The 23,351-nt window shown below is 37.5% G+C and overlaps 1 protein-coding gene across 1 annotated transcript in view; it reads left to right on the top strand.

The window, feature by feature from the left end:
* Positions 1–21,901, top strand: part of LOC149215452 (pectin acetylesterase 8-like) — a 32,959-nt gene extending 11,058 nt beyond the window's left edge. Inside the window, exons 6-12 of the mRNA XM_089389718.1 lie at positions 19,476–19,599; positions 19,879–19,939; positions 20,088–20,144; positions 20,355–20,432; positions 20,593–20,698; positions 21,295–21,440; positions 21,767–21,901. Of these exons, the coding sequence (XP_089245844.1) occupies positions 19,476–19,599; positions 19,879–19,939; positions 20,088–20,144; positions 20,355–20,432; positions 20,593–20,698; positions 21,295–21,440; positions 21,767–21,901 (707 nt within the window). The remainder of the gene's footprint in view (positions 1–19,475; positions 19,600–19,878; positions 19,940–20,087; positions 20,145–20,354; positions 20,433–20,592; positions 20,699–21,294; positions 21,441–21,766) is intronic.
* Positions 21,902–23,351: the final 1,450 nt, after the last annotated feature.

Genomic DNA, 23,351 nt, shown 5'->3' with positions numbered 1-23,351 from the left:
TTTTCCAATTAGGTGTGGTTTTCACCATTCATGGAGCTAGACAATTAGTTAATCATGGACATATTTGGGTCAATGAGCATATGGTAGATATATCAACTTACCCTTGAAAACCCCACGAAGTGTTGATTTGGGGTAGCATCAGATGTTCTCTAGCCACGAAGATTGGTGGCGAGGCTAAAGCGCATGAGATATCCAATACCAAGAAATGGTTTGGGCATATTATAAACAGTTTGGAAGATATTAAAATAATTAATATTTTTAATGGTGTCCCTAAGTCTAAACTTTGAGAAAATAAAATATTAATGTGAATTAATATGAAACTGTGTTAGAAGGGTCCAAAAGTCATGGATCAAGCCAGAGTTAATCTTAGCCTTTTATTAGGGACTTAACCTCAGCCATTGAATTGTCAATGAGAAAAGTATAAGAGGAGGCTTGAGGGTCACTTGGAGAACACACCGAGTTGATGAAGATTTCTATTTTCTCGGGCAGGGTTTGCTGAGGAAGGCAAAAGAGTGATCAGAGTTACATCTGAGGGGCTGTGAATACAAAAGCAAAGAGGAAGAGATAGTATCGGGAGGATCAATGTAGAAGCCGGGAGAGAGGGATGCAGACCCAGCCAGAGGTTCACGTAGAGCCAGCCAGGCATCACGCAGAGCCAGCCAGGAGCTGTGCAGTGCATCAGAGAGCTAGTGTGGGTGACACAGATGCTCTTAGGGCTGACACAGGGCAAGCCAAGATGATGCTGGGCCAGAAAGGCTGACACAGTCCCTAGAGAATGACATTGGGGTTTTCGTGGGGAAAATTGGTGTTGGGAGCTGTCGGAGTGTTTATCCAGGGTTTCAGCCAAAATATCTGCTTCTGAGTAAAGAGGTACTACTGTCGAGATTATTCTCCATTGGGTGAGCTAGTTTTGGCACTGAGATTGTATTCAGAAACTGCATAATAATAAAACCCTGAGATAGTTGCACCAGTTTTCCCACATTGGGGTTTTCTGGGGACATTGGTCCAAAAACAATGGTGTCACTTGTGTGCTTGTTTTTCTTCCTTTAGTTGATGATATGTAGTGTGTTGAGCATGTACTTGTATTTATTTTCAGTATTTACATGGTAAATAACTTTTTAATTAATCGGAACAAGTAGGTAGAAATAAATCATAAATGTACATGAAGGGTTTCTAACAGTTAGACTTAGAAATTTCAACATGGTATCAGAGGGTGGTTGCAGATCACAGGAGAACTGAGGACATCAGCCAAGCAGAGTAGTAGCAACAAAAAACAGTTGACTCATTTGACAAAAATTGTTCCTAGTAGAGAAGGAGCAAGGAAGGGGTGATGCAGTGTCTGTGTCATCGAGTTTGATCCAGGAAGTGGATTAGAGAAGTGGAAGAGGGGAGAAGACTTGACCTACTTAATGCCTGATCATCTTTCTTAGTCAGGAAGGATTGACACCAATGGCTAGGAGGTGCGGATTTCGCTGGTGTCGGGATTACGCAAAGCCTAGAAGCTCTAACCTTCAGTTTGTTAGGGCTTAGGAGGCTGCGGGCAAGTAGCAGAGTGAAGTTGGTGGGGTACTGTAGTCAAAACAATACCTAATAGGGAAAGACCAAGGAGGAGGGAGCTGCTACCAAGGATTTCTAGCGAAGAAATCCGGATCACTGGTGCAGATGCACTAAGGATCGAAGTGGGGGAATCTCAACATTGGAAGAGGGGTTTCCAGGAGGGAAATTCAGGCTCAAAGGGAGTCACACTGAGAACATCGAGAAAGGAGGTAGAGGAGTAGCGAGATGGAAATGAATGGGGTAAGAGAGCAGGACAATCTGGATGGAGCCTCAAACTTCGTAGTCTAGAAGGCCAGAATCTTATCCGTTCTAGACATGAACTGTCTCAAGCAGTTCACCTTGAGGACAATAGCAGTCCCAGTTGACCTGGCTGATAATGATAAGTACAAGGATGCAATGGTGATGGACAATAGCATCATCCTTGACAGGGTCAAGGACCATGTAGTACCACACATTGCTGAGATGAATATGGAAAATGAGATGTGGGAGGCCCTAAAGAAGTTGTATCAACATACTTCTGTTCAGAGGAAGATGCTACTAGAAAATCAGCTGTGGTCATACAAGATGCAGAAGGGAGAACAGATCGACACCTTCCTCTGTCGATTGAAGGAGATCTGGGATTAGCTGACTTCCATGGGGGCCACATCAGATCAAGAATTGATGGTGAGAACAGCCTTGAATGTAGTCTCAAAAGACTGGGAGGTGTTTGTCCAAAGCATACTAGGCAGGGTGACCCTTCCAGATTGGGAGGAAATGTGGGCAACTCTTTGCCAAGAAGAGATCAGAAGGCTAAGAAAGGTGGGAAGCAATGGTAAGGGGATCAGAGTCAAGAAGGAGGAAGAGGAGGATGTTGCCCTAACATCTGAGGGAAAGAATGAGAAACGAAAGAAGAAGGACCTCTCCAAGGTCAAATGCTTCAACTGTGGGGAACTGGGTCACTATGCAAGCCAGTGTCCGAGGAAGAAGAGCAAAGGAGAGGCTTCCGAGACCAAGGTTGTGCCAGCAAGGAAGAGAAGGAATTGGCTTATGACTGTGCCATGAGTGCTCACACACCACTTGAGCGAAGGTGGGGAGACATTAAGTTGTAGTCGGACGGACTATAGCCAATGAGGGGCAGGATCCTCGAGGTACCCAACCTCTTGGATTATACCTTGCTACAGGATCCCCAAAGAGGAGTAGCAGGATTGATGGATGTCAGTAGAGATGGATGTGGATGAAGCGAGAGAGAGGGCTACAATACAGGAGTCCCAAGACATCGTGATGCAGTAGTCTGAGATGCATGGAGTTGTTGCAGTAGCACAGAGGTCAGAGAGGGAGAAATTTTTAGTGACAGAGGGAGTTTCAATATCCAGGGTGTCTCTAGCCTAATAGAGATGTCAGGGTTGGGAGATCAGTTACTTACTTCTCAGTAACTGAGTTGTAGTGCAGCAGTTAACAGTGGCAGTGCTATGGGCAGCATGATGCAACATGATGAGATGTGTTGTCATATGTTTGCAGCAGTGGAAGTGGCAGGGCCATGGGTAGCAGTACATGATGTAGTAGTGTAGAGGATGTTGGGCAGCAGGCCTAGCATCAACACATGGATCAATGTCGGATGATCAGGGTGATGCTCAGTGTGGAGTATTACTAGAGCACAGTCCTCACTAAGAGGAAGTGTTGATTTGGGGTAGCATCGGATGTGCTCTAGCCATGAAAATTGGTGGAGAGGCTAAAGAACATGAGATATCCAATACCATGGAATGGCTGGCGCAGATTCTAAACAATTTGGAAGATATTAAAATAATTAATATTTTTAATGGAGTCCCTAAGTCTAAACATAGGGAAAATAAAAGATTAATGTGAATTAATATAAAGCTGTGTTAGAAGGATCCAAAAGTCGTGGATCAAGCCAGAGTTAATCTTAGCTATTGATTAGGGACTTAATCTTAGCCACTGAATTCTCAACGAGAAAGTATAAGAGGAGGCTTGAGGGTCACTTGGAGAACACACCGAGTTGATCAAGATTTCGATTTTCTTGGGCAAGGTTTGCTGAGGAAGTCAAAAGAGTGATCAGAGTTGCATCTGAGGGGTTGTGAATATAGAAGCATAGATAGTACCAGGAGGATGAACATAGAAGCTAGGAGATAGGGACGTAGAGCCAACTAGAGGTTCACGCAGAGCCATCCAGGGCTCATGAAGAGGCAGCCAGGAGTTGCGCAGTGCCTCAGAGAGCCAGCGTGGTTGACACAAAGGCTCTAAGGGCTGACACAGGGCCTCCAGAGGCTAACACAGGGCAAGCCAAGGTGAGGTTGGGCAGACACTAGGCCAGAAAGAGCTGACACAGTCCGTAGAGACTCACATTGGGGTTTTCGTGCGACAGATTGGAGTTGGGAGCTGTCGAGGTGTTTATCTGGGGTTTCAGCTAGAATATCTACTTCTGATTAGAGATGTACTACTACTAAGATTATTCTCTATTGTGTGAGCTAGTTTTGGCACCTAGATTGTATTCAGAAACTGCATAATAATAAAACCCTCAGATAGCTACATTGGTTTTCTCGCATTGGGTTTTTTTTGGGGACATTGGTCCATAAACAATGGTGTCACTTATGTGCTTATTTTTTTTCCTTCAGTTGATGATCTATAATGTGTTGAGCATGTACTTGTATTTATTTTCAATATTTACATGGTAAATAATTTGTTAATTAATCAGAACAAGTAGGCAGAAATAAATCAAAAAAGTACATGAAGGGTTTCTAACAATTAGACTTAGAAATTTCAACATGGTATCATAGGGTGGTTGCAGATCATAGGAGAACTGAGGACATCAGCCGAGCAGAGTAGCAGTAGCATAAAACAATTGTCCCATGTGACAAAAGTTGTTCCTAGCAGAGAAGGAGAAAGGAAGGGGTGACACAGTGCCTGTGTCATCGAGTTTGAGCCAGGAAGAGGATCAGTGTAACAGCATAGGGGAGAAGACTCGACCTACACAATGCTCAGTTGTATTTCTCAGTCGCGAAGGATTGACGCCCATGGTGAGGAGGTGTGTATTTTGCTGGTGCCAGGATTGCACAGAGCCTAAAAGCTCTAACCTTTAGTTTGCTAGCGCTTAGGAGGCTATGGGTAAGTTGCAGAGTGAATCTGGTGGGGTACTGTAGTCAGAACAATACCTAACAGGGCAAGACCAAGGAGGAGAGAGTTGCTACCAAGGATTTCTAGCCAAGAAATCTGGATCAATGGTGCAGCTGTAGTAAGGATCAGAGTGGGGGCATCTTGACATTGGCAGAGGGGTTTCCAGGATGGAAATTGTGGCTTAGAGGGAGTCACACCGAGAAATTCTAGAAAGGAAGTAGAGGAATAGTGAGATGGAAGTGAAAGGGATAAGAGACCAGGATAGACTAGACAGAGCCTCAAACTTCATAGTCTGGAAGGCCAGAATCTTATTCATTTTAGATAGGAATTGTCTCAAGCAATTCGCCTTGAGGACAATCGCAGTCCCAGATGACCCGGATGATAATGATAGGTATAAGGATGAAATGGAGAGGGCCAAGAGCATCCTCCTTGACGGGGTCAAGGACCATGTAGTACCACACATTTCCGAGAAGAATATGAATAATGAGATGTGGGAGGTCCTAAAGAAGTTGTATCTGCATACTTTCATGCAGAGGAAGATGCTACTAGAAAATCAACTGTGGTCATATGAGATGCATAAGGGAGAATAGATCAACACCTTCCTCGGTCGATTGAAGGAGATCCGGGATCAGCTGACTTCCATAGGGGCCACGCCAGATCAAGAATTGATTGTGAGAACAACCCTGAATGCAGTCTCAAAAGACTGGGAGGTGTTTATCCAGAGCATACTGGGTAGGGAGACCCTTCCAGATTGGGAAGAAATTTGGGCGGCTCTTCGCCAAGAAGAGATCAGAAGGCTAAGCAAGGCAGGAAGTAGTGGAAAGGGGATTAGAGTCAAGGAGGAAGAGGAGGATGCTACCCTACAATCTGAGGGAAATTAGGAGAAATGGAAGAAGAAGTACCTCTCCAAGGTCAAATGATTCAACTGTGGGGAATTGGGTCACTATGCGAGTGAGTGTCTGAGGAAGAGGAGAAGAGGAGAGGCTTCTTAGACCAAGGTTGCGCCAACAATGGCAAAGAAGGAATTGGAGACAGATGATGACTGTGTCATGAGTGCTCACATGCCACTTGAGTGGAGGTGGGGATACATCAAGCTATAGTCAGACGGACTACAGGCGATGAGGGGAAAGATCCTCAAGGTACCCAACCTCCTGGATTATACCTTGCTACGGGAGCCCCGAAGAGGAGTAGCAGGACTAGTGGATGTTGGTAGAGACAGATGTGGATGAAGTGATAGAGAGGGCTACATTGCAGGATTCCCAAGACAGCGTGAGGTAGCAGTACGAGATCAATGGAGTTGTTGCAGCAACGCAGACATCAGAGAGGGATCACTTGTGAGCGAGAGAGAGAGTTTTAGCATCAAGGGTGTCTCTAGCTTGACAGAGATGTCAGAGTTGGGAGATCAGTTACTTACTTCTCAGTAACTGAGTTGCAGTGCTAGTGCTATGTGCAGCACAATGCAACATGATGAGATGGGTTGTCGTATGAATGCAACAGTGGTAGTGGTAGTGCCATGGGTAGCAGTACATAATGCAACACTGCAGAGGATGTTGGGCAACATGCCTATCATCAACATAGGGACTGATGCCGAATGATTAGGGTGATGCTCAGTGAGGAGTATTACTAGAGCATAGTCCTCACTAAGAGGGAGTGTTGATTTGGGGTAGCATCAGATGTGCTCTAGCAATGAAAATTTTTAGAGAGGCTTAATCACATGATATATCCAATTACCCAAAAATGGTTTGGGCAGATTCTAAATAGTTTGGAAGATATTAAAATAATTAATATTTTTAATGGAGTCCCTAAGTCTAAACTTAGGGAAAATAAAATATTAATGTGAATTAATATAAAACTGTGTTAGAAGGGTCCAAAAGTCATCAATCAAGATAGAATTAATCTTAGCTGTTGATTAGGGACTTAATCTCGGCCATTGAATTGTCAACGAGAAAAGTATAAGAGGAGGCTTATGGGTCACTTGGAGAACACACTGAGTTGATCAAGATTTTGATTTTCTGGGTCAGGGTTTGCTGAGGAAGTCAAAAGAGTGATCAAAGTTGCAGCTGAGGGGCAATGAATATAGAAGTAGATAGGTAGAGGTAGTACCAGGAGGACCAGTGCAAAATTCGAGAGTGAGGGACATAGAGCCAGCTAGAGGTTCACGCAGAGCTATCCAGGGCTCATGTAGAGGTAGCTAGGAGTTGCGCAATGCCTCAGAGAGCCAGAGTGGGTGATGCAGAGGCTCTAAGGCCTTATGCAAGGCCTCCAGAGGCTGACTCAGGGAAAGCCAGGGTGACGCTGGGCCAGAAAGGGCTGACGCAGCCCCTAGAGACTAATGTTGGGGTTTACGTGGGGCAGATTGGAGCTAGGACTTGTCATAGTGTTTATCCGAGGTTTCAGCCAAAATATCTGCTTCTGAGTAGAAAGGTACTACTGTAGAGATTATTCTCTATTGGGTGAGCTGGTTTTGGCACCCAGATTGTATTCAGAAACTGCATAATAATAAAACGCTCAGATAGTTACACCAATTTTCCCATATTGGGTTTTACGGGGACATTGGTACAAAAACAACGGTGTCACTTGTGTTCTTGTTTTGTTTCCTTCAGTTGATGATTTGTAATGTGTTGAGATGTACTTGTATTTATTTTCAGTATTTACATGGTAAATAACTTGTTAATTAATCAGAACAAGTAGGCACAAATAAATCAGAAAAGTACATGAAGGGTTTCTAACAATTAGACTTAGAAATTTCAACAAGAAGTGATTACTATAAGAGATTAACAAAGACTGCAATCAATCATTAATAAGAATATAGATCTATTCCAGAGAGATAAATTTTCAAAACATTTTACTTTTAATTATTTACATTATAAAATATAAAGGAATCATCAATCACATAATAGCTAGTAAATGGATCAGTTTGAGGATTAATGAATTGTTGATCAAAGAGTATTAATTTCTTCAATCTTGATTCAAGAATGAATCAAAAGGAGGGGTTAGTTGTTGGGCATCGAGAAATTATGTTCTTCTTCCTTCTCCCCCTTCTTGAAGAATAAATTTTATAATCCTTTCCTATGTTACATGCTATCCATGATACTTTTTTTTTATTTCTTCTTAAAATAGTCTTTACCCTTCCAATACTATGAACCAATGTTCATTGTTTTTTCTCTATTACATATAGAGGGAGATTGATATCGAAATTAGGAAATTGTCTTATTGGGATTCAATAGATTGAAAAAAGAATGGATGAGAAGAAAATAGTAGTGCCAAGATAGAAAAAGAGAGGGATTCAAACCCTCAATAAGTAGAGTCCTACATAGTGATTTCAATGTTATGCCTTGAATTGCTCGGCCATCATTCCTATGATACATCTTGGTTATAATTAACAAAATTAGGGAATACAAACTTCCTAATGAATTCTTTCTGTTTGGGTACAAATGTTTCAATATTTCAGAAATAAATAGATAATAAATAAGGTAATCATTCAATCCCCCCAAGAAAGACAAAGGGACATTTTATCCCATACCTCCCATTTTAGGAAATCCTCAATAATCCATGTTAGTCTATTGTATTGAGATCTCCTAATCAATAATTTAAGATAGATTAATTGATCCATTCCATATTATGATCATATATGTATTTGTAGTGATCACCTTATCATTCGTATAAAAACTAATTCTTTGGCAATGATTATGTTTCATGATGACTATATTTTTCTTGATGTTCCTTTATCTATATGGATAAGGCACATACTTGTTGGTTGGGAATTTCATTCTCATTATGAAATACTCGATCTTTTAAAGTTTTCATTATTCAGATCATGATCGAAGGACTTCCCAAGTTTATGAATATAGTATTGTTTTGGTACGAATCCCTTTTCCATGTTTTTTTTTTGTGTAAGCTTGGTAGTACTTCCATTTTCTATTAGTTATCTATAAGCAGGTAACAAAATATATTTCCTACTCGAAGGAAACTAGGCCTGTTGGCCACCGATTAGCTTCAAAAGTTGTCCAAAATTTAAATAGTTTGATCCTTATCATCCATGCTAAGTTTGCTGCTATATCTACTATATACTTAATGCTATATCTATTGATTATCTATATTCTTCAGTCAATAGATGATTCGACTGGAGTCAGGTCTTTAGCACTTGACCCAGGTGCTTCACTCTACAACGAGGTCTACATTTGCTTTTCCATCCTCTTAAAACAAAGGTTTTGGTGTTATTGATGCACTTGTATCGGCTGTATTTCCTTCTGAATATATTTTAAACCTGGTTCCTCTTTCCTGTCCCTCTCTAGTTCTTCTTTGTCCCTGAATGTTATCATTTCCCTGACTAGTAGGTTTTTCATCACCTAGTACTGATGTATGGTCTCCCTGAATAGAGTTTGGCAGCCTCTAGTATGGCCCAAGTCGCTAAGTAATGGATCCCATTCTTCCATTAGGAGCTCTTCATTTTCCACATGGGCATTTAACTCTGCTTCCCACAATGCTATTATTGCCTTTACTTGTGTTGGGGTGCCTGCATGGTAGGCATGCAGTAAATTCTGCATGCTTTCCTCTCCCATCCTTCGACCCCTTTTCTCTACGTTTTTCTCGCTGATGCCTCTGAGCTCTTCATCTTATGATCTTCCTTCTTTCCTGCTCGTCTTCCTCCTTTTCATCCTTGTTTCCCTCCTTCTTTCATGATGTTTTCCTGCTCCAGCTTCCTCCATCCCCTCCCCTCCCGCAGCCTCACCTGTTTTTTGTGCCAGAGCTTCGAAGACAGAAGAAAACCAAAATTAATGCTACCTGTAATGTTAACATGAATGTATTCATTAGAACCAGTATGAAATTTTACCATAACATTCTGTCATTCCTTTTTAGTCTATTTTTCAACATTAGAACTTCTAGTTTTCTTCTCAGCTGCCCAATTGTCCATAAGTCGCAACCATTCAATTATCACTTATGGCCTTCGCTCTATGGCCCCCCTAGTTCCCATCCCCCGGGGTCTCCACAGAGGTCCCCCACCTCTCTTGTAATCTATCCGACTAGGGGTTAGCTTTTCGACTACAGGGGAGATGTGTTTTTGCAGCCATTCCATCACAGAGAAGGACCTTCTCAGTTTTATACATTTCACCCCTCTCCTCTTGGATTTTCGAGGTTGCTCCTTCCTTCAAAGACCATTACTTTATAGAATCATAGAGATTTGTTTTACCTCTGTCAATGTAATGTACTTCAGGTCTAGAATTTCCCCCTCCCTAACCCCCTGAACCTTTTTTCATCCCCATTGGTGTAAGTAACCCCCCCAAAGCCACTCTATCCTAACAGGGCCTATTTTCCAATTATGATTCCCTCCTCTCTCCCCCTACTATTTCTCAAGGCAACAGGGCCCCTGAAAGCTAACAAAGGCATCATAGCATTTTCTCGGCTGTGGTCTGCAACATTTCCTTGTGACAGAAAACATTATCTTCCCCCCAGGTTCTAGCTGCCCTCCAAGCCCTTCACAAGTTTCATATCCCCCCCCCCCCCCACTCGCCCTTCATGGAATACCATTAATTCATACCCATGCAATATCAACAGGAAATTATACTTGAAATCACGAAGTTTTTCATTTCTTTCCATTGTTACGAGACTAGAAATTATCTTATTTCATTCATTACCTCTCTCTTTATTTTCCAAACTCTCCTCCAATTATGCGACATTGTTGCCAAATCGACACAAAGGGGAGCTTTGTTTACATACTAGTTGTTGCAGACGAAGTCCAGATGCTGGCCATCGTGCCCTCTCCAGCACTACGCTCAGCGTTCACCCACTGCTCCCTTCGATCGTTCTCCCTCTATCCTTTGCATGCATTCCCCCAGCTTCCTTTCCACCTTTCTTTCCCGTCTACTCACCCACCTACCTATTCTCATTACCGATGTGTCCTCCACTTGCTGCTTTTCCCTATCCTCCTCCCCTTCCTTCATGTGAGGTCCTTGATAGAGGCACCCACTTCCCCTCCGTTTAATTCCCTCTATCATGACCTTCCAATTTCTGGTTGCCCTAATTGTAACCTATCTTCCCTCTTTGTTATCCCCATCTAGCTGTCCTGCCCACCATCCAATTGTCCTTCCCATATTTTTTCTGGCACCAATGTCCCTCCACTCCCCAATCGAGCGTTTTGTCCTTCCTCCCTCTCTTTTCTCGAAATTTCCTTAAGGCTATTCATTCCTTCTGTTTGATTTATCTCTTCACCCAGTATGTCTAGGTTTCCTCCCGATTTGCCACATCCCTAGTTTTCTAAGAATTTGACTGCCATGTTCCCCGATGGGTGGACATGTTTCAAGATGAGGTAGTCTATACATTATACCATGATTCCTATTTCCTGGATGAGTCTTGCTATTCTCCAGCCCTTTCTTATCATTTTCCATCGAGTTCCCTATTGTAGTTTTTTCACTATGTCAATCACCAAAGTAGAGTCCCCTTCCACCTCCATCTTCTGGAAATTTTCCCTTCAAGAAATTTCTAGGCCTTGTTTGAGTGCATAGAGTTTCAGTTTGTTGTTGCTCGCTATTCCATAATCTATTGTAAATAGCCAGATTCTTTTTCTAGTTGGTCTCTAAACACTCCTCTTAGGTCTGCTTCTCCTAGATTTCCTTTGGCTGCACCATCAAAGTTTAGTTTTTAAAATCCTCTAGGGGAAATGCGAAGTAGGCTAAGGATTATTGGGGTGTATATTTCATCTTCCGAGTGTTCGGCATCAGCATTCATGGGCTCATATTTAACATTTCCATTATTCGGCTCTCCTCTGATGAATTTTCCCAGTCTTCTGGGTGCCATTTCTCTGCTAGAATTGTCTCCTACATATTCGATAATATCATTTCCCATACCTCCATTTCTATATTTTTTTCCCCTTTAAAAATTCCTCGATTCCTCTCTTTCAACACCGCCCATAGGAGAAATCCTAAGGAGATGTTCCAAGATCGGTTCAAGATGGGACTCTGGTAGATTTGTTTTCTCTAGTTTTCCATTATTTTATGTGTACTTGATTGATCCCTATTTGTATGTCCGAAGAGAATTTCATGATTCTGCCATAGGACATTATTGTACCTGCAGATATTCAAAAGATGTTCCATCGTTTCTATTTTTCCTTCACATATGCAGCAAATCTATGGTCCTAGCATCCCCCTTATTTGTAATTGGTACCATGTTAGGGCATGGCCATGAAGGACCACCAATAGTAAGAAAGATACTTTCGGCCATAGTTTATCATTCCATATTTGTTCCAATATGGATAACCCTTACTGTTGTTGTTGTTCTTCTTTTAGCTAATATCCTTCTTGGATAGTAAACATTCCTTTTATTCTATATCCCCACCTTATAATATATGATCCTTCCGCTATCACTATTCTTCTGGAGTCCATCTCCTTATCGTAGGCTTCCCACTTAATAGAATCTAGTGCATTTGGACAGTGTTGTATCCTCTTCCATTTTCTCCATAGTAATTCTATCTCTGCTTCCCAGAAGTTACTCACCATCTGATTTTCTTGGAGATTTGTATTTAAGAATATTTCCGTTAGGTCCTTCCTGCTGAATAATTTTTCTCTCTACTGCCACGCATCTTGATAATACCTAGCTCCCCAAATCTCCCAGAAGCTATGGTTTCTTATAAATTCCTTGTTTTTTGCTATTAGGTTCCATATAGTTGACCCTTTTACAGTTTCCTGGGTTCTTAGTCTTCCTTCGGTCGACCTAGGCATTCCAAATTTTCTTCCTCATATTTCTTTCCATAAGTCTATTCTTCCCTGTATCCATCTCCACCATAGCTTGGCTCCCATAACCTGGTTCAGAGTATATGGGTCACGAAGACCGAGCCCCCCTTATTTGCTTGGCTTAATTAGTTAGTTCCAAGAAAATAAAGCCCATTTCTTTGCTATTTGTGGCCCTTGCCACAATAATTTCTTGAATATATTTGTCATCTCATTACACATTGTTTTGGATACTGCCAAGCTTGAGAGTTGGTAGATCAGAATTGATTGCAACACCACCTTTAGCAGGATGACTCTACTTGCCATCTTTAATGCCCAGAAAGTCCAATTCTAAGGACAACCTTGGATCTTAGCCAAAAGAACCTTCCAATTTTCCACAATGAGTGGGTTAAGTCTTAGTAGGATCCCCAAATATTTTGATGGTAGGGTTCATATGCGGAAGCCCATTATTCTTTCCAGGAAGACTTGGGATTGAGCTATTGTGTTAAAGAAGAAGATATCCGACTTCTGTTTGACGATCTGCATTCGTGAGGCATTCATGAAATCTTGTAAAATGGGCAGGAGGGATCTGGCTTCCTTGAGAGTAGCTTGAAAAAACATCATGATGTCATCCAAGAACTATTGATGAGTTAAAGGAAGGTCATTTCCCCACATACGCAGGCCCTTAAATTGTCCTGCTTGCACCTTTTCCTTTACATATCTTCCTAGCCCTTCAGCTGCTAATATGAACAAGAATGGGGAGATCGGGTCTCCTTGTCTTAGCCCCCTTGTTTCGTTGAAGGCCTCAAATGATGCTCCATTTAGGAGGATTAAGAAAATAGGGGCCCATATGAGGGAATACATCCAATTTATCCAATGGGGGTCAAAGCTAAAGGATTTTAGAATACTTTGGAGGTAGGTATAGCTTAACCGATCGTATGCTTTCGATAGGTCTAGTTTGATCATCATTCCTTTGCCTTTGAGGTTCTTAAGGGAATGGATTGCCTCTTGAGCAGTTACTATCCCATCCACAATTTTCCTTCCTTTGACAAAACCATTTTTCTCTTCGGAAATTACTACTAGGAGGATCGGTTTGAGCCACTTTACCATTATGGTTGAGAGAATTTTGTAGATTACATTGCATAAATCTATAGGTATAAACCCTTGCAGCTCTTTAGAGTGGTAAATGTTTGGAATAAGAGCTATAAAAGTTGATTTTAGGGTACGATGTACCTTTTTTGTTCTTCTGGATTCTTTCGTTACTCCTAGGATGTTGTCTCTTAGAATCAGCCATGTTGCCTAAAAAATTTATGTCGTGAATCCATCCGAACCTGACGCTTTATTCTTTGCTAGTCATTTCACTACCTCATCCACTTTTTCCAAGGTTATAGCCCTCATTAGTGCTAGGTTCTGGTCCCTACTGACAAGCTAAGGGATATGCCTATTTATCCTATTTATTACTTCTGCCGTGTCAGGATTCGGTTCTGTCATGATATTTTGGAAGTGATTGACCAATAGGTTCTCCATCTCATCATTTTGCACTAGCTAGTTTTCTTCCTGGTCTAATAATGAAAATATTATGTTATACTGTCTATGTTGAATCATTGCTTTGTGGAAGAATCTAGTGTTCCTTTCTCCCTCCCTGAGCCACTAGACTCTCGATTTTTGTTTCCACATGATATCTTCTTGCTTCCTCCTTTCCTCCATCCTAGTCATAAGTTTTCCTTCTTCCTCCAATAAGGATTCTGAGCGACCATTTGTTATCATCTATTGTTGCATTTTTTTCATCCTTGCCTTTAACAGTTCTTGGTCTTGTCAAATATTCCCAAATAATTCTCTGTTCCATTTCATTATTTTACCTTTGAGTTATTTCAGATGCAGTTGGAATGTATGCATTTTTTTCCTCCCTTGGTCTGTAGTTGATCTCCACCATTCCTTCATTTTTTCTAAGAAGGCAGGTTCGCGCAGCCAGAAAGCTTCGAATGGGAATGGCCTCTTGCTCTGCCCTTGTTTCATGTCTACTTCCAGCCTAATTAGTGAGTGATCAAATCCCATACATGGAAATATTGACGGTTCATAATATACATCTCTACTTATTAAATTCTCCATTGCCAAGAACTTATCTAATATTGACACGATTTGGTGGGTTCCTCCTCTTCGGTTGTTCCATGTATATGTTCCATTATTGCTGGGAATATCTACTAGATGGAGCTCTTACATATCCCTGAACTATTCCATTGTAGGTTCTTCCCTTCTTATCCCTCCTTTCTTTCCTCCAATGAGGTTATCAGGTTGAAATCCCCTTCTATTAACCATAGTTTTTCTGCATGCATTTGGCTTAGTTTCCTAGTTCTTTGTGTAAATTTTTCCTTTTCTCCAGGAGTATGCGGCCCATATACTGCTGAGATTATGATCCACTCTTTTGTCCCTATATTTTGAAAGCATCCAGTCAGGATTCATGACATTCCTATCCAATGATCTACCATTATCTCTTTCGAGTTCCACAAGATGGATATTCTACCTGCCTTACTACTTCGTATCTTGGTTTCATTTTCTGTAAGATCTCCTCTAATTTTTCCCATTTTACCTTTATTTCTTGTAGGAGAAATATTTGAAGCTTTTACTTTCTCAATAAATATTCTAGGTACCTCTGTTTTCCTCACCTGTTAAGTCCCCTTATATTCCATGAAATCACTATCATTGGTTAACTTTATTAAGTTGTTGGAATACCACTAATATAAATACTACCCTTCCTATGTTTGCCAGCATCTCTTCTATTATTTGGATTGACTCCTGTAGATTTCGTCTCCCTCTTTTCTTTCCTCCTTTACTTCTGCTATGTTGTTCCTGGGAGTTTTCTTGTTGCGTGCCAATCTTCTCTACTATGTCTACTCGTTCCTGTCCTTGGTTAGCCTTATACTGTTGCAAAGTTCCCTTGTATAGTTTCTTTTGAACCTCTAGAATGAATCTTTCGTCCAGGTGTCTCCACTCATTTAAAATTCTTTTCAGAACTTTCTCTTCCATGCTCAACTCCTCCCTTCTTGCATATACTTCCATTATTGTGAGATCTATTCACTCCCTCTCTTCATTTTCTGTCAGCTCTATTTGGGATTTCCTCTTCGGGTTTTTTTTTTATTAACCCTGACTACTCTGATGTTCTTTCTCTTGATAATCAATTGTTTCTGTCTCATTTTTTGTTTCTTCTTCTACTTGCAGTACCTCATATCTATTTTTACTGGCCTTTTGCTTTTGGTTATTGTTTCCTAGATTTTGCTGCACTCTCATGGTCTTTCTCTTGTGCATGACTTCTTTAAACCCCTCATTTGCCTCTTGTGGGGGTTTCATTTGTTGCTCCTTTAGATCCGACCATTCTTCTTGGTTTAGCAGGCATTCTTTGAATAAGTGGCCATACTCATGACACTAGCGACAACAGAATGAGATATTCTCATAATCCAAGGTCTGTTGCCATATTTCGTCATGATATTCTAGTTCTATCGATTTAGGGATGGGCTCCGAAATATTCGTATACACACAGATCCTATCATATAAAGTGTATCGGCCCCTTCTTGTGGTTTTTGCTATTTTGACAAATCTTCCTATTGCATTGCCTATTCCTTCCAAAATTTATAGGTGCAAGAAATCCATTGGGAGACCAAAGAGTCACATCAAAATAGGGGCTACCAAGAATTTCTCCTTATCTAGGTTATAGATTTCTTCCCAATATCTCATGAATAGTCCTGCATTATAATGAAAATATGGACCGCTTTCAAAAACTCTTTCCTTATCTTCCAGGTTTGAAAAAATTACATTGAAAAATCCTCTGGCTCTGAGCCTGAGTTCTACACTTCCTTTTGGTTTCCATTTCTATCAAATCCACTTTATTAGGTCCTTCTCCGTCATCCAAATGCCAATGAATTTGCATATCATTGCATGATACTTCATGTAGCTACGATATTGCTCCAATTTGTTTAGGGGTATTACATATCTGGTTTTCTCAGTTGTGCATGGAAGACACTTCCCTCTACTTCTTGCCTTCCATCTAGCTCGAAGGATAAGACTATTATTAGGGCCTGCAGCTTCTGAGGAGCTTTGCTAGTTTATGACTTTCCCGCTTGCATCGCCGGTTGTTACATTCTAGTAGGAGGGGATCTCCCCCCCCGGCTGGAGCTTGCATGTCTCTTCCTTCTGTGAGTTGTTGGTCATATATGGTAGTGCCTCTAGAATTGTTAGGGTTTGTGCAGGTTTTCAAAACCTAGTTGTGCTTCGTCTCTTGTAGAGCTCGATTCCTTTGCATGTTATTGCTAACTATAATCCCTTTTCCATTATTATTCATATTACTAATAAAAATTTATTCTAAATATTCCCTATATATTCCCATTTTATAAATTGGAATGATAGAATGTGAGAACATGTTTATGATTTTTAGGAGGACTAAGAAACCCCACAAAACTCCATTCTTTCCAACAGAGAATTTAGAATGCATGCTTATTGGATTCATTAAGGAATGAGGTGATGGGAGCGAGTGGCCCTCTTTAAAACACCTTCTTGTAACCCTAATCCTACATTGGCTTGGGTATCATCCAAGAAGATTTGTCCCCTTAAAATAGGGAATTCCTCCAACTTATTAATGCATGTAATAAATAACTTGATTCATGACCACATATCGTGAGAGAAAAGGCACTAGATTAGAGTTTAAATAATTGATTGATAACTAGACTCGAATCCTCAATTACCTTAACCTGGTTCATACTTTTATAAATTTCTAGGTTCATCTACATCAACAGTGTCGATTGTTCCACTCTATTCGTAGCAGTTGTTCGTAATCCCCAAGAAAACATGATTTTTTCTTTTTAAGTGGGGAAATGATGACCCCTTCTGCTCTTTCCACCCTTTCTATTTTGGTAATCATCAAATCATATCTTCCAATTTTGAATATGAGTATATTTGTAATTATGTTATGATCATGAATTCATCAGAAATATTTCTACACTTGAATAGATGTTTTATTTTTCAAGTAGAGTTGGATAGTATAGATAAATAAAAAAGTAAAATAATAAAGATAAAAATATGTCTAACTGTGAAAACCAAGACACTCGCACAATTAAACAAGGAATTTATTTGAAAGTCAGGTTACTGGTTGGAAATGTTCTCAATAATCTCTATATCGTGTTGTTGGTCCTATAAAAGAACTCAACAATAGTTGAACCATTTCTTTTTGCAAATAAGAAGGGCATATCGATGGATGGATAGCTAGGGAAGCAACAAGTCACACCTTCATGAATTAATGAATTCTAATTGTGTGTTGCATTATTCTTCTCGAGCCTTGTGTGCCTTACAAAGAAGTATTGGAGACCATGACTTTGCATGGTGGTTGAGTAAGTTCCACCCATAATCAAATTGTTGATGTAGATAAGTTGTGTGCCTTGAAAGCAATGCAGTTATGAGATTGAACAAAATTTCCTATCCCAAGTAAAATGATCCATACCAAAGTACACTGAGACTGTGTGATGAACTGACAAACTGCATTTTTCTTTATGTTACAGAGGAACAAAACCAGGGATGGAAATTGTGAATGGGAGGGGGGGGGGATGCAAAATTATTAGAGAGTTGTGTAGATATCTTTTTGTGTATGAGAGTTGTTGAGAGAGGATGAGAGATGTTGTGTAACATCAAAGGCTGAGAGATGCTAGTTATGCAAACTGAATGAAAAAGGCTGAAAGCTTATGTATGGTGTTGCAAGGTGAGAAGAGAGAGCATAAGGCATAGAGCTACGTGGGCTGAGTAGAGTGAAGTTTGATGAGGAGAACATAGACCTAAAATCAGGCTAAGTGGGTGTCATAACAATGAGTAGATATTTCTTTATTGAGTGTGGGTTGGAGCCTAAAAAATAGGGAGTTGGATCTTCCATCTAGTAAGTGTCTATGGAGTGCTTGGAAGTTAGTTCCTCTTGCAAGTGGGTGTTTGCATAAATCCATGAAGTTGGTGTTTTATGGTAAGTTGATCAAGTGTCTGCAGAATAAGGGAGTTGGTGCTTCCTACTAGTGGGTGCTAGCAAACAATGTAAGGGAGTTGGTGCTACCTGTGAATGGGTTCTCAAAAGAGATAAATGTAAATAGAGTAGGAGCTCATATTTTACATCATAATACAAACAAAGATTTTGGTATTTTTTCTACCAAATTTAAACTATTGTGTCTTATGTGTATGTTTTCATGGTGTGTGTGTTCATGTGTTTATTTGTGTTGTTGTTATATGATATGGTGATAATGGCTCACATGAATGATTGCCAAACCTAAAATGAAAATATAAATTGGCATAAAAGTAAAAATTAACCTTAATATTGATTCACCATCCCGACCCCCAACCTCCCATCTCAGTATTAAACGTTGTTTCCAACATACTATAATAAAATAAAAATAGAAATGAATGTACATATTTCAGTTTTAATATCTAAGGCATAAATAAAATATTGCTATGTATATGTGAGATAACATACTTGTGTGTTTTGACATAGTAAAATATTTTAATGTTTAAAATAAATAATTAAAAGTAAAATAATTCTCTTATCTCATAAGAAAAGGGAGATGTGTAATTCATTTAGTTCTTATCATAAATTTGATATGTGGCATTTGAATAATAATAATAATAAAATCAATACAGCTTAAAATGCAAAGTTAAGTAAAATTGATGTGTATTTAAAAATAACTCATTATTAGAGAAACATTTTAATATACACAATGGCATTAATAGATAAAATATTTCAATGTCCATATTAAATAAAATATTTCATTCAACTATGTATATATTATATAAAATAATTTTAAAAAAAATGTTATAGTTAAAAAATTTAGAATAATCTTAAAATCTAAATTAATTTATAAGAATCACAAATTTAAATGGTATAATTTATGCAATCCAAATGACTAAAAAACATTCAAACATATATATATATATATATAAATAAAATTATCATAATTTGTTTCCTCTCCTTACTTGCTAAACTGGTATTCCCTTAGAATTAAATCTATTATTTAGGACCATAACAAATTAAAGATTGCTCTTTTATAACCTTATTGAAATGGCAAAATGTAATAAAATTTCATATGGCAGGTCCTACTCGTGGCTGCTCAGCAGGTGGCCTCGCAACATATATTCACTGCAATGAATTTGGGGATCTTCTTCCAAAGAGTGTTAATGTCAAATGCATGGCCGATGCTGGATTTTTCATGGATTTGTATGTTTTCTCTGACATTTATTTCGAATAATATATTTATTATTTATTATTCATTTAGAATATGTTTAAATATCGTTTATTTGAAGGGAATTATTTATATTTTTATGGAAAGAACAATGAGATTTATAATCGAAAATTACAAAAGTTTAAGTTTAATATTGTCGTTCTCTACTTTAATCTACAACCTGCATGCATATTTTCTATTATATACATGGATATTTAATACAAAGTCTATTGCAAATTTTGATAATTCGATTACATATTGTCGCATGACTACAGAGACGACATAGCTGGTCGAAATCTATTTAGACTTTTCTATAATGAAATCGTCACATTTCATGTATATACCTCGACTCTTTTCTACTTACGTATCCTAATCTAATTAACATGTTGTATTTGTTTTCTTCATCTCTATTTTTTATCCTTGCAATTCCATGAAACTTATTTTCCATTCTCATGGTTTTATGGAATATGATATTGTCTTTCAGGGTTCTTTAAAAAACTTACCAGCTGCTTGTACATCAAAAATGGATCCCGGAAGTCTGGTGACCTTAAGCAATTATTTTCATTTTTAATTATGATTGACGATTTTTTTTTTTTTTTTAAATATCCCAAAAAAATCTATCTAAAGAGATTACTTCCTTAACTTATTAGAAAAACCTAACTAATAACATCCCACTGAGAAACCTCTACCTATGATGGCAATTATCTTATCTATAAGAGTTGTTACTAACATTGATTTTACATAATGGCAGTGTTTCTTTCCCCAGTATCTTTTACAGTTGATCAAACCACCACTTTTTGTTGTAAACTCTGCATATGATACCACACAGGTAGATAAAATCTCTGGAGTCTTTTTCACTGTTTATTCTACATCATAGAATAATTGAATGCGATGTCATATCTTCTATGGCTGACAATTTGTTTTCTACAGGTTGCAAATAATTGAATGCGATGTCATATCTTCTATGGCTGACAATTTGTTTTCTACAGGTTGCAAATATTTGGGTGCCTACTTCAGCAGATCCCAACGGTATTTGGGACGAGTGCAAGGCGAATATCACGACCTGCGCTCCGTGGCAATTGGAAATAATGAAAGGTTACTTTCTGCATAAGTACTCGAAGCTTCTCTTTCTAGTAACATTATGCATTTTTGTTTTCTCGAATTCAGGTTTTTGTTATCATACTTGATCAATTATTCGTTCTGAAATAATTATATAGTAAATGTTTTTTCCAAAAATTTGTTATGAAATTATAGAAAAGAGATGAACTATTTAAAAGAGAAACTTTTTTTACATTACACGTTATAGTATATAAATAAACAATTTTTAGATGATAGAAATGACAGGACTTCTTTTCTATATATATAAGAGTCTAAGAGATCTCAATACAATGAAAACCTAAATAACAATAATATTGTAAGGCTACAACAATAACAATAGTAAATTTCTATCAAACATAATAATAATAACATGAGCCTATATAACAATAACAATAACGAGTTTTTATGACACATAATAATAACAACATGGTCACTGTATAGCTATAATAACAATAAAAAATTTACACTAATAATATAAAAAATTAACAAAAACTCGAATTTATGAAAAAATATTCATATATTTTTCGATATTATCAATCCCAAGATTAAATAATGTTATGTTCAGTGCAATAACATACTGTTACCAATCACAGGATACGCGGTCAAGACGATCAATGCATTAACACCTGTGTTTGACTCATGCGACGGAGGGTTGTTTATCGATTCATGCTATTCACACTGTCAAACAAACGTACAAGCTCTGTGGCACTCACCGAATTCTCCAAAATTGAATTCGAAGGTACGTCATTATTGGTCTTTTTCCAGATAATGTTCAAAATAAGTTATCTTCAAACTTTCAAAGTTCAGTTGATGTACAGATATATTTGTTCATGGTATTCCAAACAAGATACAATTTAGTTATAAAAATAATAAAAAATAATAAAATTTTGGTATATTTTGAAAATATTTAGTTGAAATTTTTAAAATTTTGCATTACATCGGTAGAGTTTATCTCAAAATCTACCATTGGAAAAAAAAATATACACTTTCACAATCTCTAAACCATTTAAACCCCTTTATGTTTTTGTTTTATAACCTATCATATACGTTTTTGTTTTGTGACAGACCATTGCAGAAGCGGTTGGTGATTGGTATTTCGATCGCAGTGTTGTCAAGTATATTGCTTCAGACGGTCCCCACCCTTGTGGTTCTACTTCGTGGAGAAAGGGAAAAAATGTTTATTTGAAATATTCATTTTGATCTTATTCTTTTAAGTTAATATAAAATAAAAATCATGTTTATGAAACTGTATTATTTAAATAAAAATTTGGTGGGGGAAATCCAGATTGATGTTAATGGAAATTTTAAAGTAATTTGTTTGATAGTGATGCAGTAAATTATAATTATATAGATTTTATAATTAAAATGTTTTTATGGCTAATTGTTTTACTGTTTTGATGATGAGGTTTTAAAATAGTTTCTAAATGGATGAAAATATGTATATTGTGAGGAAAAAGGAAAAAATGAAAAGATAATGTGTAAACAATAAGCACTTCAAAACTTGAATTCCAGTTATATAATAAAAATATTAAAGTAGTTTGAAGAAAGTTTGATGGTGATGTTGTTAATTAGTATTATAGGGATGTTAATGGAGATTTTAAAGTAATTTGTTTGATAGTGATGCAGTAAATTATGATTATATAGATCTTATAATTAAAATGTTTTCATTATTAATTGTTTTACTGTTTTGATGATAAGCCTTTAAAATAGTTTCTAAATTGATGAAAATATGTATATTGTGGGGAAAAAGGAAAAAATGAAAAAATAATGTGTAAATTGTTGAAAATTTTAAAACTTGATATATATGATATGGTAATTTTTAGAATTAAATATATGACTAAAGTTGTGATTTTCTTTTTATAGCTAATATAGATTTACATATTGATTTATATTAAATGAAACTAAATTTCCATCAAATTTCTTAGGGTGGAAGTTTTTTTACGATTAAAAAGTGAAAAAAGATTTGTACCTCAAAAAAAATTGATTTTTCTTGGCATTTAATATATTAGTGGCTAAAAGAATTTACACTGGTTATATATAAAAACTTTTGATTGTTTAAATTGAATTTTGAATGTATAAATGGATTTAACTTTAAATTTGCTATTCTAATTGATATTGGTTAGATTTTACACAAAAATAACCAAAACAATATACATAGAAAATGATCTAAATGTAGAATAATGAGAATATTTGAAACATTTTTACCATTAAAATTTATTTTTTCAATTGTTTTTTTCTTCTCTAAAAAAAAAATCATTACAAATATTTTATTTATTAACCACATTTTCAAAATCAAAATATTTTGCATTATTAATATATTTTCAAATATGTGTCATTATTATTTATAGTTGCATGTTGAAATATTTTATTCATATCTCAAATTGAATATTTTTATTTGAAAATTCCATATATTAATTTTATATAAGTATTGAATGAATTATGCATCTTTCTCTTATTACTTTTATTAGGAAAGTAACAAAAAAATTTATTTTAATTTTATTATACTTAACATTAAAACAAATAACTTTTTTATATGAAGTTGATATCAAAATAAATTAGTTAACATGAATATACAAATATTTTTTAAGTGGTGTATTGAAATATTTTTAAAATTTGTAAGAATTAATCTTGTTTCTCACAACCAAAATTG

Source organism: Pinus tabuliformis, chromosome 1_1, assembly GCF_031772625.1.
Source record: "Pinus tabuliformis cultivar Carrire ecotype Pingquan chromosome 1_1, CPIR1, whole genome shotgun sequence".
NCBI lineage: Eukaryota > Viridiplantae > Streptophyta > Pinopsida > Pinales > Pinaceae > Pinus > Pinus tabuliformis.
This window is presented reverse-complemented; position numbering and strand designations above follow the sequence as displayed.